The sequence below is a fragment of the Bos indicus x Bos taurus genome, chromosome 21, assembly GCF_003369695.1.
Source record: "Bos indicus x Bos taurus breed Angus x Brahman F1 hybrid chromosome 21, Bos_hybrid_MaternalHap_v2.0, whole genome shotgun sequence".
Lineage (NCBI taxonomy): Eukaryota > Metazoa > Chordata > Mammalia > Artiodactyla > Bovidae > Bos > Bos indicus x Bos taurus.
In genome coordinates, this window is record NC_040096.1 from 57,285,320 (window position 1) to 57,300,475 (window position 15,156).

The window sequence follows — 15,156 nt, forward strand, 5'->3', positions numbered from 1 at the left end:
TATTGCTGCTGTTAAGTCGCGTCAGTCGTGTCCAACTCTGTGCAACCCCATAGACGGCAGCCTACCAGGCTCCGCCATCCCTGGTATTCTCCAGGCAAGAACACTGGAGTGGGTTGCCATTGCCTTCTCTGTTGCTATGTTGAGTAAAGGACTAAAAGAAGCCAGGGCAAGAGACTATTAACATAAGTCGGGTAAGAGATAATGACGGCCCAGGTCCAGGTGGTAGCCATGCAAATGATGAGAAATCAGGTTTTGGCTATACTGTATTTTTGAGACTAGAGGCAAATGGATCTCGTAATTGAAAAATACATATTAAGAATAACTCTACTGGGACTTCTTTGGCAGTCCAGGGGTTAAGACTCCATGCTTCCACTGCAGGGGGGCACAGGTTTGATTTGTGGTTGGAAAATAAAGATCCCAACCTTGTGGTACAGCCAAATAGTAATAATAATTATATATACATATATATAATTTTTAAAAAAGAGTAACTCAGTTTTTAAATGTCAAACATTTACTACATTTGACATTTGACACTTTTTAAATGTCAAACATTTACTGGGCCCTCAGGCCCTCCAGGTACAGTTGCACAGGTTGTAGACTGCACAACTCCCATGTGAATAGGACCCTCTCAGATTGTATACGAATAGGCAGCCCTATGAGAGTTAAATCTGTGCCAAGCTCTGAAAAGTATTAGGATACCACGTATGGGTCCCAGAGGGCTCCTGTGCCCTTAGCATTGTGCCTTTCTGTTGAATGTACTACACAGTCTCACCTGGCAGAACTGTGGGCCGAACCTGCCAGGGCTGTGAGTGTGTCCTTCCAGGGACCAGGGATGGGGAAGCCACACTGTTGGGCAACAAGACCTGGGGGCGGGATCCCTGCTGCTGGTTTCCTCACCCCACCCTCTGGCTCTCACTCACCTATAGAAGCCATTGTGGAGTCTGCCTTGTACAAGTGTGTCCTGAAGCCCCTGAAGGAAGCCATCTACTCATGCCTGCACGAGATCCACAGCAAGGACAGCTCACTGCAGCAGCTCAAGGATAACCAGCTGGTTATCCTGGCCACCACTACCACCGACCTGGGCGTGACCACCAGCGTGCCAGAGGTGCCCGTCATGGAGAAGATCCTGCAGAAGTTCGCCAGCATGCACAAGGCCTACTCGCCCGAGAAGAAGATCTCCATCCTGCTCAAGACCTGTAAACTCATCTACGACTCCATGGCCCTCGGCAACCCAGGTAGGTGGGCAGCCGGGAGGGGCCCTGGGCTGCGAGTTCTCTCTGGGTCCCTGGACGAGCGATGCTGTGTGTGGCTGTGACCCCTTCCCCTCAAGAACTCCAGAGCCATTGAGAGGCACGGGAGAAGCTGTCCCAGATTCAGAGATCTGTTAGGGTGGGAGTAGTGGAACTCTTGGGCACGTCCTGTGCTCCCTGGGGGCTGGGAGGAGACCCGTGATTGGCAGCCACACTGGAAGCAGGCAAGGAATCCAGCTCACACTGTGCCTCTGTATGAATTAGGAAAAGGCACTATCTTTGTTTCCTAGGGCTGCCGTGACAGAGTTCCACAGACTAGTGTCTTAAACAACAGAAATGTGTTGGCCCACAGTTCTGGCGACTGGCATTTTTGATATCAAGGTATCAGCAGGGCCCTACTCCCTCTAAAGGCTGTAGGGAAGGATGTGTTCCAAGCCTCTCCTCTAGCTTCTGGGAGTTCTTGGCTTATGGCAGCATCACTCCAGCCTTTGCATGGTGTGTTATCTGTGCGTGTGTCTCTGTCCAGATTTCCCCTTTTTATAAAGATGTCAGTCATACTGGATTAGGGGCCCACCCTCCTCCAGGATGACCTCATCTTAACTAATTATATCTGCAAAGACCTAATGTCCAAATAAGGTCCCCTGCACCGAGGCCTAGGTCTGCAACATACGGATTTGAAAGAACACAGTTCAGCCCTTAAGGGCCACAGAAATCAGTTACAGAAGTCAGTTGGGCATTTACCCTGATCTGGTCAGGTGTACCTGAGCTTGGTTGGGCTGGCTTGAGGGTCTGTGTGAGGGGTCACTTGGAGGCTGGCTGGGCTAAGATGGTCCTGCTTATAGGTTGGGTGGTTGATTGGTTGTTGACTGGTCTGAAAAGGGGGTGACTGGGCCACCATTCTGCAGCAGATTAGCCCAAGCGTGTGCCCACGGTGGTAGTTGGGATCCAAGTGCAAAGTCTCTCCGTCTGGACTTGAACTAGCACAGTGCCACACTGAACCATTTCACTGACTCACTGAGTCACAAGACTAGCCCAGATTTAAAGGGTGAGGAATTAGACTTCCCTTCATGCTGAGAAGAGCTGCAAAGGAACAAAGCAAGGAGTCCAGATGCTAAGAAGGGAATCACTGGGATCACTTTTAATCAGTTTACCACAGCGTTGCTCCGGGCAGACAAGGACAGGCATCACTGCACTGTGGTGCACACCTTAGTGAACAGAATTGTGGCTGCATTTCATCCCCTGATTACCCCTTCAACTGGATGTCCTTGTACAGTAAGCAACCTGTGTAACTGTACATGACAGCCATGGAAAGGGAGAATGAAAGGACTGTTACCTCTGTAGCCATACAGATGGGTTCAAATTCCTGATCTGTCACTTACTACCCGTGTGACCTTGAATGATTTACTTAACTCCTTTATAGGACCCAGTTCCCTCATCTCTGGAAGCTGTTTTACAAAGAAACTCAGACCCCTAACATTTCAGAAGCCACACTTGGTCACTTGTAAATATTAGAAATAGCATGTGTAAAATGTCAGCCTGCCACACATAGTGCCTAGTGGGCTTGCCCAGTGGTGGCTGTTTGAAGGGTGGGGTTATCCATCTGTCTTGGAGAAGGGCAAGCCAGTATGGCCACAGACCAACAGAAAGCGTGTGTGTGAGACTGGGGTATGGTACAAGGTTATGTCAGAGCTCTGAGCCTCAGTTTCCCCCGTGTTAAATGGGCCCAACTAGAATCACTTTATGGGGCTGTTGTGGGAGTTAGATTAGCCTGCAGTTTGCACGCAGACCAGTGGCCGGCACTTAACAAGGACAATTACCTCCCCCCGCCTGAACTCATTTGGGCAGTCATTCTCCCTGCCGTGCGGGGGCTTGGGGCAAAGTCAGGGCCAAGGGCTCTACAGACCCTGAGATGTTATCAAGGAGGCAGCTTTGGGCCTGGAAAGGGCAGCTGCATCCTCAGCGAGTCCCCCGTTGACTCAGAAACCTTTAGCTTAAACACCAAGTGTCTTGGCAGTGACTTCAAACACCATGAGTTTTGCTGACAGTGAATTTACTTACTGAAAACTTAGCAGCGGGCAGGGAATGGGGGAGGGAAAAGCTAAATGTGAAGGAGAAGAAGGACAGTTGCTAGAGAGACGCAGTCAGAGTTCAGCCTGGAAAAGACCAAGCAGAACAAGGATGCTGAGAGCTTCCTTGTCCTCAGCCTTTGCTGGCGGGGGTGGGGCTGGGGGTGCAGGGAGACGAGAATATCCCTGCTGATTGAGAAGCCAGCTCCAGGCAGAAATTCAGGGCGGGTTCATGGCTCCGTGTGAAGATTCCCCACCGGAAACAGCTCCACCGGGAGCAGATGGCTTTCTGTTCGGGTAGCCATTGCTGCCTGAGCACTGGCCACTGAACCAGTGGACTTTCTGTCTCCCCTGCGCCCTGAGCAGGCCGGGGCTGCCCCACGTGGGGCCTCAGCGTCTTCACCTGGGAGGATGCAGGTGAAGAGAAGAGCAGGGATGTGGGGGGTTCATTCAAGGACACGCGTTGGAACCCAGCTTCGGTGCTGGACTTGAATCTCATGGGGCCTCTGCTTGTGTACAAAATGTAGATGATACGCCTGCCTCTCGGGTTGCCATGCAGGGCACTGGGAGAGGACCTGGAAATCACCCGGTTGGTCAGGCTCCAGGGAGGTACTAATCTTCCAGAGCCTCCATTTTTTCACTTACAAAGGGGCTGGGAACATCTCTGGGGACTGTGGTGAGGCTCAGATGCGACCAGATATGTATGTGAGCGTCCAGTGGATGAGAGGTTGCAGGAATGGCTGCCTTGTCACCAGGTTCCCCTAAAACGTGGAGGCTGAACCCACTCAGTGGTTTCCAAGCTGGGTTCCAGGAGGCACCCCAGGGGCCACCAAAGGGACATGAGGCTGGGCTTGACCCCAGGCAGCCCTGCTTGTCCCTGTTTTACACACAGGGTTCCATCTGGGATTCTGTTTGAAATAACCGATTCTACTGCTGAACTTTTTAGTTTTTAAAAAAAAATCTTTCATTTGGAAATAATTCCAGACTTCAAGAGCAGGAATAGTCCATTAAAAGAGAAACATCCGCATACCCTTTGTGGACTGCTAATATCTTAAACATCATTTGCTTTATCATTTTTACTCTCTGTGCATATGTAATATTTTCCTGAATCATATGAGGGTAGGTTTACATACAGCTTGGCCCTTTACCCCAAATACTTCTAAAAATAGGGGTATTCCCTCACACAACCACATTAAACTCGTCTGCTTCATAATTTTACATCAATACAGTGCTTTTCTCCACGGCACCTTCTGTACTCCTGGCAGTCAGTGATCTGACGGGGCTTTCTTTACCACTTCCTCCTCCAGCTCAGGATCCAGGGGGAGGGCAGGGATCGCATTTCGCTGTCTCCTTTAATCTGGAACTTCACAGCCTTTCTTTGTCTTCTGTGACATTGACATTTTTAAGGAATACAGGTTTCTCTCCCCACCCCCCACCTCACTGTTTCTTTGTCATGAAAGTTCCTCATTTTGTGTTTGTCAGATGTTTCCTCATGAGTAGACATTTTCAGCCAGATCTCTTAAATTCTCTTCTGACTTGAACCTGCCGTGATCTTAGGACCAGGCCCTCTACCTCGGGCCTTCTGCTCACATCCACCCCAGCTCCCCACCTCCTACCCCACCCCGACTCCCCTCATCCCCATCCCCATTCAACCCAGAGGCTTCCAGCACCTTGCTACCCAGAGTGTTGTCCACAGACCCACAGCGCCCCATGGAAGCCCTGGGAGCATCAGCGACCCTGTGGAGGGCACATGTCCAGCTCGGGTGCTGCTGGCCTTCACCACTGACCTGCTCTTAGCAGAAAAAAGCCCTTCTCCCCATCACGCCACATCCCCTACACCACACCCTGCCCCAGCCCCTCGAGTCCAGGGAGGAAGCTCCACCCACCTGTCTTTCCCATTACACAATGCTGGCAATAGTAACTCGTACCCGCAAGGCATGGCTGCTGGCAACGTGCTGGGACCGGGTGGCGGGGGTGGGGGGTGGGGGGGGCGGCGGGGGATGGAATGGAACTTGCAGACATGAGGCCTGGGATCATGGACCAGGCTTTCTTTTCCAGAAGGCAGTTGCTTTTAATGCCCGTGATATGGGCCTGGATTCAAGGCTGGGATTTCCTCACTCCAGAGCCTGTGCCTCCAGCACTGTGCCTGGCAGATCCTGGGAACAGATCCCAGAACTCATAAATCCCCATCAAGTACTTCTTCCAATGAAGCTGGTTTAGGGTCCGTGTCAGGCAGAGAGTGGCAATGGCACCCCACTCCAGTACTCTTGCCTGGAAAATCCCACGGACGGAGGAGCCTGGTGGGCTGCAGTCCATGGGTCACGAAGAGTCGGATGCGACTGAGCAACTGCACTTTCTCTTTTCATTTTGACGCATTGGAGAAGGAAATGGCAACCCACTCCAGTGTTCTTGCCTGGAGAATCCCAGGGACGGGGGAGCCTGGTGGGCTGCCGTCTATGGGGTCGCATAGAGTCAGACACGACTGAAGCGACTTAGCAGCAGCAGCAGGCAGAATGGAGAGTTCACGGAGACAGATGGCTTTGGACCGACCTGGCCCTCCTTTCTGCAGCCAGGAGCAGACTGCATGAGGCCTGGTGAGAGCAGTTAGAACTTATAGAATCATCCCTTCCATTACTTTGATAAACAAGCGGTCGCCACCTCTTCAGCATCTAAGACCAGACATTCAGGACTGACCTTGCTGTTGGGAAGAAATAGCTTCAAGTCCAAGAACTCCTCCACAAGAGGAGGGGGAAGGAAAGAGGAATACAGTGTATGCAAATATAGGGACTCTTTCTAAAAGAATACAAAGAACCTTCTTCTAATATAGATAAAGAACAGGCAGCATCCCAGAGGGCAGTGAAGGCCAGCCTGCTGCTTTTTCCTCTTCCTTCAGTAGTCTGTGTAGCTGGTTCAGGGAGACCCCAGGTGTGTGGGACAAAAGGCCCGTGACATCTACCGAGGGTAGAGAGGACAGAGAAGGAGGGCAGGCTGTGGGTTTTTAAAAATCTATGTTTAAAAGCCTAAACTGATTTCTAGTGACAAATGTCACTAATCGTTTATTATAGAAAAAGATGATTAGTATTGTGATAGATTTCTATCTGGTCTCTTTGAAATAGATATAGACAGGTAGGTAAATAGATAATTAATTAAGGAAATACTTTCTGCTGTAACAAATAAACCCTGCAATCTCTAACTCAATACAAATTTATTTCTCACACATGTAGGTCCAATTGGATAGAGGAGAGGGGAGTGGGCTCCACGCCATATAGTCATCCAGGGATCCAGGCTGGGGGAGGCTTTCTAAGTCCCCTAGGCATTGACATGCAGGTAACAGAAGGGAGACACATGGACAGACAGAGAAGCTATGTGCCTGGCCTGGAAGCAAAGAACAACCTTGTTCTTATGCCCCACAACAGAAATGGGGTTCAGGACCTCTAAGATGTCATGTTCTGAGGATTGCGTGCTAAGTCACTTCAGTCGTGTCTGACTCTTTGTGACCCTATGGACCATAGCCAGTCAGACTCCACTGGCCATGGGATTCTCCATGCAAGAATACTGGAGTGGGTTGCCATGCCCTCCTCCAGGGGATCTTCCCCACCCAGGGATTGAACCCGAGTCCCTTATGGTCTCCTGCATTGGCAGGCGGGTTCTTTACCATTAGTGCCACTGAGAATTAGAAGCCACATTACCCTCCTGTCTTGTATAATAACCATGTCTAACATTTCTCACAGTCCAGTAACCCAGCAGGTACCATGTTCGTCACTTTCTGTCTTATTTGGGCTTCCCAGGTGGCTCAGTGGTAAAGAATCCACCTCCCAATGCAGGAGATGCGGGTCAATCCTTGGGTAGGGAAGATCCCCTGGAGAAGGAAATGGCAACCCACTCCAGTATTCTTGGCTGGGAAATCCCATGGACAGAGAAGCCTGGAGGGCTACAGTCCATGGGGTTGCAAAGAGTTGGACAGGACCGAGTAAACGACAACAATAACATTCTGTCTTATTACTGAAATATCACAACCACCCACATGAGGCACGGATGCTGTTGTTATCCCCATTTTATAGTCAAGGAAATTGAGGCGCGGCGAGGTTGAGCTTGAGCTCACTTGAGGGTCACAAGTGAGTGAGCGGGTGAGCACTGACCCTGGGACTTGGATCCAGGTCCTGTGCTAACCTGCTGTGTTCCCCTGCCTCTCCAGGGTACCCTCAGGCCAGAGATGACCTCAGAGAGGCCACACGTAATTACAGTAGCCTCATAGGCTTTCCAGCCAGGCTGGGACTTTCGGCTTCGGGTCTCTGCACCCACAGCCTGCGTGGTCGACTGCCTTGTGGGCTGAGCTCCCTAAAGAGGAACTCAGGAGGCCAGAGCGATTTCCTCAAGGATGTGGTGTTGCTCAAAGCAGAACTGAGACGTAAGCAGCGCCTGCAGAAAGCGCAAACAGCCTAACAGGGTCGCTTTGGGAAGCTCAGTGTGGGAGAGGCTGGCTTCTCGTCTCACGTCAGCCACAGGCTACAGGGAACCTCCCTGCCTGGGGCTCCAGCTCTGTCGTCTGTGCAGCTGGGAGTTCAGACTGGACTGATGGTTTTCAAACTGGTTCCAGAGAACTCTCGAAGTGCTGGGGACATCTTGCAGAGGAGAGGAAATAGGAGGCCAGCCCTGCTGTCCGACTCTGATCAACCAGAGAAGCCAAGTCCTGTATAAAATGCCCCTTAACCAAAGGCTTCCACAGCAAAAGTTTAAAACCTCCTTTCTAGATGCTCTCGACTTCCTGCCATCCTGTGTTTTTATCAGATAAATTCATTCATTCAACAGTTCAACAAACACTTACTGACAATATGAATGTTAACAGGAAAACCCAGCGCCTGTTTTTAGGATGATCACAATTCAAGTGGAAGACATGGAGCATTCAGCAGGTGACAACTGTGCAGTGAGATAAATGATGTTCATTCATTCATTTAGCAAATGTTATTTATTCGGAGAAGGCGATGGCACCCCACTCCAGTGCTCTTGCCTGGAAAATCCCATGGACAGAGGAGCCTGGTGGGCTGCAGTCCATGGGGTCGTGAAGAGTCGGACACAACTGAGCAACTTCACTTTCGCTTTTCACTTTCATGCACTGGAGAAGGAAATGGCAACCCACTCCAGTGTTCTTGCCTGGAGAATCTCAGGGACAGGGCTCGCACGGAGTCGGACATGACTGAAGCGACTAGCAGCAGCAGCAGCTGTTGAGGGGGCCTCCCAGATGGTCCAGTGGTAAAGAATCCACCTACTAATGCAGGAGACACAAGAGACCCAGGTCCCGTCTCTGGGTCTGGAGGATCCCCTGGAGTAGGAAGTGGCAACCCACTCCAGGATTATTGCCTGGGAAATTAACATGGACAGAGGAGCCTGGCAGGCTACAGTCTATGGGGTCGCAGAGAGTCGGACACAGCTGAGCGCTCACACACTGTTGAGGCATTGGATATACATAGGGAGCACAATATGTCCCTGCCCTCATAAAGCTTTCATTCTAGTGGGAAGAAACAGATAATAAACAAGGAACCAGTGCTTCCTGTTTCCTTGGAAATATGCCATCAGTGCTGAAACAGGCTATGTGAATGAATAAAATAGGCTCCAGGGTCTGGGGAGTGTGAAGGAGTTTGCTGTTCTGGGTTGGGTCATCAGGGGAGGCCTCTCTGAGTTAGTGTGTATTTGTTTTTCCATTTTCTGCAATGACAGGGCCAGCAAACCCGTTATAAGGGCACTGAACCTAATTGGTGGGGAGTGAGGGTCTTGGGTTAAAACCTCCTGGAGGAACGAAGTGGCTTCAAGTGGGAATGGTACTGGAGGGTTAGGGCCAAAGCAGGTCACAGTCATGAGCTGCCCCAGGATTGTTGCACAGCCACTCACTTTCCATAAGAGCCCAGTCAACACATTTCGAGGGGCAGTTATGATAAGGTGATGTATTCTTTCCTCTTGATCGGGGTCTGCAGGCCAACTCTGGCCCACCACCTGGCTTTGTAGATAAATTGGTATTGAAGCAGCCACGCCCATTCATTCACGTAGCATCTCTGGCTACTTTCTATACAATGGCTGAGTCGGATAGTTGGGACAGAGACCATGTGCTTGTTGTTGTTCAGTTCAGTTGCTCAGTTGCGTCCGACTCTTTGCAACCCTGTGGACTGCAGCACACCAGGCTTCCTTGTCCTTCACTATCTCCTGGTGAAGAATATCTCCTTGGCTCAAATTCGTGCCCATTGTGTCGGTGTTGCTATCTAACCATCTCACTCTCTGCTGCCATCTGGCCCACTAAAATAGTAGAACTAAAATATCTACTGTCCAGCCCTGTACAGGGCTTCACAGGTGGTACTAGTGGTAAAGAACCCGCCCACCAACGCAGGAGATGTAAGAGACTCAGGTTTAATCCCTGGGCGGGGAACATCCCCTGGAGAAGGAAATGGCAACCCGCTCCAGTATTCTTGCCTGGAAAATCCCATGGGCAGAGGAGCCTGGCGGGCTACAGTCCAGAGGGTCACAAAGAGTTGGACACGACTGAAGCGACTTAGCATGCACAGCCCTTTACAGAAAAAAATTTGCCAACTCCTGTTTTAGAAAATGCTTCCTAGAAGACAAAACTTTGTCTTTAATCCAGCCACTCATTCGATGTCATCAGGGCTCTGAGTCACAGACTAAGTTTTGTTATTATTAATATCTCTGGTTTGCAGATAAGAAAAGTGAGGCTCAGAGGGCATGACCCCAGAAAGCACAGCTGCTTAAGTAGCTGAGACGGGGGCCTTCTAGTCCTCATGGCTTGTGTGACCCAGGTGTGCAACTTCAACGTGTTTTTGTCAGAGCTCTTCTACAAAGTCTCCCGGCCGATGAAAACATGCCTAAGACCCCCAGCCAGCTCTTCAAAATGCAATCAGTGCCCCGCAACATCTACAGATGGAAAACAGATGTGTCTTTGGCAAAAAAGAAAGCCAGAATTAGCAGGAAATGCAGGCTGCAGCCCAGCGGCCCTTTCAGAGGCACAGCTTGATGGACTGATCTGTGATCCACGCGAGACAGATGTTCTCATCACAGGCCAGTTGTTTTACAACCGTGCCCCCGGGATCTCAGTCCTACCGCTTGAGGCCCCGCTGTGTACAGGGCTGAGCCCCGAGCCCAAAGCCTTGGGCTCCAGGCTTTTAGGAAGGAGAATGCAGCACTAACTATCTCCAGGATATTGGCTGGGAGCCAGTGCCTTTAAATGATGCTTAAAAGTTGTGTTTGTCCACAAGGAGCTCTCAGGTCAGGGAGCCTGTGTGGTTATTTCTTACTACATCAAAGAAGAGAGACCCAGATTCTACTGACCAACCGTGGGACTTGGAGCAAATTTCTGTATCCCTGACCCTCCGTTTCCTAATAATGAGGTTGGACTTGAATCCAAAGCTATTGGTGTGCTAAGTCGGTGATGGCACGAACCATCTCATGGAAGCTAGTCATGTGCGTCTCTTCCCTGCTCCATGTTCATGTTGGTAGCTTGAAGTTGGCCACTGGGGAAATCTTTATGCCATGAAAATTGGCAAATCCTGCAAAGCAGAGCTTTTTTCTTTGGAGAACCCCTTGTTAAGCATTCCCAGCACACCACTGTCTAAGGCCATAATAATGGATCCTAGTAACCTCGACCATGACCCCAGCTGTGGGAGAACAGAGTGGGGCCTGGTGGGAGGACACGTGGGGCCAGCGCACTGTCGGTGTCCTAGATTCCAAGCCCCGTGCTAGAGACTGGAAAGGCCGTGATGGGGCAGAGGCTCAGAGAGGTTAAGTGATCTGCCTAAGCTCACACAGCCTCCATCCCTGCCTTCAGGGAGCTCACAGCTTACAAGAAGGGCAGGCTCTGAAACAGTCAAGGGTCTGGGCACTGGAGCAGGGACCATCTATTGAGGATGTGGGAGGACAAGAAGTTAGTGAGGGAAAGGAAGGGAGGGCGGCCCAGGCAGAGGGAACCGTGTGTGAAGGCGCAGGTCATTGAAAGCGCCCGTAGCGTTCAGCTGCAATTCAGCACAGTAGGGTGTTCTTCAGAGTGTGGCAGTGGGTGGCGGAATGTCATCCTGAGTTCCCCCTGGTGCGGGAAGGACTCCTAGAGTCTGTGCAGAGGCCCGTCTGAGTCGGCGCCAGGCTCGGGCTCTGAAGTCTGGCTGGGAGCTCAGCATTCATTCATTCACACTTACCCAGCACCATCTCCTGCACACACCCTGCCTCTCGTTGCTCTGTGCATTGGGGAGACAGAGAGGAAGTTGCTCATGGATAGTTGGAGGGACAGACAGATACGAGGTCTAAGGAGTCCCGTGCAGTGGAGTGGCTGAACACAAAATCATGGGAACCAAGGAGATGGGCCCCAGAGCCCTTCCTGAGGGTCAGCCGAGATTCTCAAGAAGAGCGTGGGGACAAGGAGAAAAGGGCAAAGCCCGGGGCCGCAGTCCGGAGGGTTCCTCCCCCTTCTCTCTTAAGTCCTCAGACCTCGGGCCGGAGCTGGACAGTCCTGGCTGAATGTCGCTGTCCTCTCAAGCGGGTTTTCTCACCTTGGCGCTGCCGACCTTTGGGGACTGAGTAATTCCTTTCTATGGAGGGCTGTTCTGTGCCCTGTAGGGTTTTTAGCAGCATCCCTGGCCTGTACGCCAGTAGCAAAAACAATGCCAGACATTGCCAAGTGGCCCCAAAGGGCAGAATCTCCCTGGTTGAGAACCACTGCTCAAAAGCAAATAAGCTTTCCTGATTATTGTGTTTGGCGAGTTATCATTGGGTTGGCCAATAAGTTCGTTCGGGTGTTTCCCTACCATCTTGTGGCCAACCCAATAATACAATACCAAGAAAAAAAAAAATGATATTCTTGGAGGCAGAGTAAAATTTCGGTCAGCATGAGTTATAGGTGAATTCCAAAGGGCACAGGACTGTTTCACATCCGTGTTGCCAGACCCACCTTGTTCCCTAATTCATAAATCAAACAAGAAAAGAATCTCCCGTGTTCCGAGCATTCTAATAATTAAATTATCAACATGAAAACCAACTCCTGGCACAAAGTACTATGTCCCCTGGAATTCTAAAGTTGTGTCTCAGGCTCAGAAAGGTTATGAAAGAAAGACTTTCTCCAAAACTGACTGATCCTGTGTGCAGAGACACGGGAATCTTGAAAGATGTGATCAGAGAGCCTCCGAACACAGAGCTGGAAAAAGAGGAACAGTGTTCTTCCTTAGTGGGCATTTCCGTGGAGGTGGTGTCGGGGCAGTCCGCTGTGATTCATTTCATAGAATTCTCACCAAAACCTCATAGGATGTCATGCTGTCTGTGTGAGTTCACATTGGGCCAGTAATGCAGGCTCAGAGGGGTAGGGCAATTAGCTCAAGGTCACACAGCTGGTAAGGAGTGAGATTCCTGCCCCGAGTCTGACTCTGCTTTTCAGTGCTGCGTGTTACCAACTCCACCAACCAGTTCATTTTACGGGTAGAAAAACTGAGGCCACCTCAGAAAGCAGAACAGAGGTGCCAAGAATAGCTCACTTTTCCACTGCACCCTGTGGGTACTGAAGTACTCTTGTATTCTCTTTCTAATTTCAGTCTCTCAAAAACCATGACAGGCCCTCAGGGCATCTTGTTAGGCCCACCTCCACCTCGCTCCTTCCCCAAGGCATGTCAGGAGCTCTGAGCCCAGGAACACTTTCCACAAAGTGTGTGTGTGTGTGTGTGTGTGTGAGTCAGTCGCTCCGAGAAAGCACCTTTCAAGGCCACCACACCCTGACCATTCAGTTGTGTCCGACTCTGCGACCCCATAGACGATAGCCCTCCAGACTCCTCTGTCCATGGGATTTCCCAGGCAATAATACTGGAGTGGGTAGCCATTCCCTTCTCCAGGGGATCTTCCTGACCCAGGGATCAAACCTGGGTCTTCCGCACTGCAGGCAGATTCTTTACCACCTGAGCCACCAGGGAAGCGCCGCCCTCCCCCGCCCCGCCTACACAAAGCAGGAGTGATGGATTATTCCTTTCAGAGGTATTTATGTTTTAGAAGAAACCCTCAGGAAAGGGTACTGCTTAACCCAAAAGAGGGGCTTCCCACAGAGGTGGCTAAGCGGTAAAAGGATCCACCTGCCAATGCAGGAACTGCCAGAGAGGCTCAGGTTCGATCCCTGAGTCAGGATGATTCCTTGGAGAAGGAAATGGCAACCCATTCTAGTATTCTTGCCTGGAAAATCCCTGGGACAGAGGAGCCTGGAGGGCTACAGTCCATGGGGTTGCGAAGAGTCGGACAGGACTGAGTGACTAAACGACAGCAATAACATTCTGTCTTATTACTGAAACATCACAACCACCCACATGAGGCACAGATGCTGTTGTTATCCCCATTTTATAGTTAAGGAAACTGAGGCGCGGCGAGGTTGAGCTTGGGCTCACTTGAGAGTCACAAGTGAGCGAGCGGGTGAGTGCTAACCCTGGGACTTGGATCCAGGTCCGGTGCTAAACTGCCATAGAGGCTCAGGTTCGATCCCTGCATCAGGATGATTGCTTGGAGGAGGAAATGGAAACCCATTCCAGTATTCTTGCCTGGAAAATCCCTTGGACAGAAGAGCCTGGCAGGCTACTGTCCATGAAAGAGTCAGACATGACTGACCACATAGCCCCAAAGAATGCAGGTTGGAGGGGGAGCTTCAGGCCTCGTGGCATCTGGTGGAGGGAGGGCTTCGCTTTTGCAGGGGAGACGTGTGGTCACAGAGACAGGGAGCCTTCCCAGAAGACCTGAGACAGACAGCTGCTCCTGGGTGGGTCCATGAAGTGTGACGTGAACTTGAATGAGGATGGCAGAGGGGAAGAGCTGGCAGAGGGGAAGGGGCTGGTCTTGCCCACCCAGTGGAGGGCGCCTTTCTCGGTTCCTTCTTCCGAAACCCAGACTGTGTCTCAGGCCTTCTGACTAGGCTGATCTAGGCTTGCCCCGTGTCCTGACAGTCAGGAGAAAACACAAAGGTTCCTCTTCTGGGGTGACCATCACCCACCCACCCAGCAAACCACTGATCCTTGCCCTGGGCAGGGAGCAGCTCCCAAGGAGAGCCTCGCACTCACCACCTTCCGCCTCCTTCCTCTCCCAGGGAAGCCCTATGGGGCAGACGACTTCCTGCCGGTGCTCATGTACGTCCTGGCCCGCAGCAACCTCACAGAGATGCTTCTCAACGTGGAATACATGATGGAGCTCATGGATCCCGCCCTGCAGCTGGGGGAGGGTGAGTCACTGTGCCAGACCCATCTCTGGACCCCCGGGGCCTCTCGCCCACCCCTGACCCAGCCACACCAGGGGCTCGCTGGGCAGCTCAACCCAAACCTCCTGCATACCAGATTCCTGGGGCATGACACGATACCTAACACATTCCCGGTCCCGGGGGAGCTCACAGACTAGCAGGGGAGCTGCGCCAGTAAAGAGACCTCATCATCGAGGCTTGTCAAGGGAGGCCCTGAGGGTACCAGAGCACGGTACTTAGTCTGTGCAATCAGAGAAGGCTTCCTGGAGGAGGTGATGTCTGAGCTGAACACTGAAGGATAAACACCAGTCAGATAAAGAAGGACAGAAGGCCATCTTCGCACAGGGAACAGCCGTTGCTGGCAGTATAAACAATAAGGGAATGATGGTCAAGTTCTTAAGGCTGGCCCTGGGAACTCACAGGCTTCCACTCATCCAGTTCTGGCAGGAAGAAAGTGATGCTGTGACAAGAGGCCATGAACTCTCCTGGAGGACGAGGGTGGGAGCGTAATTCGTCCCACCCTCACTTTCCCTTCCCTTTCCTCCTTCCCACCGCTTCCTTCCACCCACTTAGCCTCAGCCACCCCTCCACCAAGAAT

The 15,156-nt window shown here is 51.4% G+C and overlaps 1 protein-coding gene across 1 annotated transcript in view; it reads left to right on the forward strand.

Moving 5' to 3' along the window:
• Window positions 1–15,156, forward strand: part of RIN3 (Ras and Rab interactor 3) — a 136,400-nt gene that overhangs the window by 111,320 nt on the left and 9,924 nt on the right. The window contains exons 7-8 of the mRNA XM_027520982.1: window positions 927–1,235; window positions 14,412–14,543. Of these exons, the coding sequence (XP_027376783.1) occupies window positions 927–1,235; window positions 14,412–14,543 (441 nt within the window). The remainder of the gene's footprint in view (window positions 1–926; window positions 1,236–14,411; window positions 14,544–15,156) is intronic.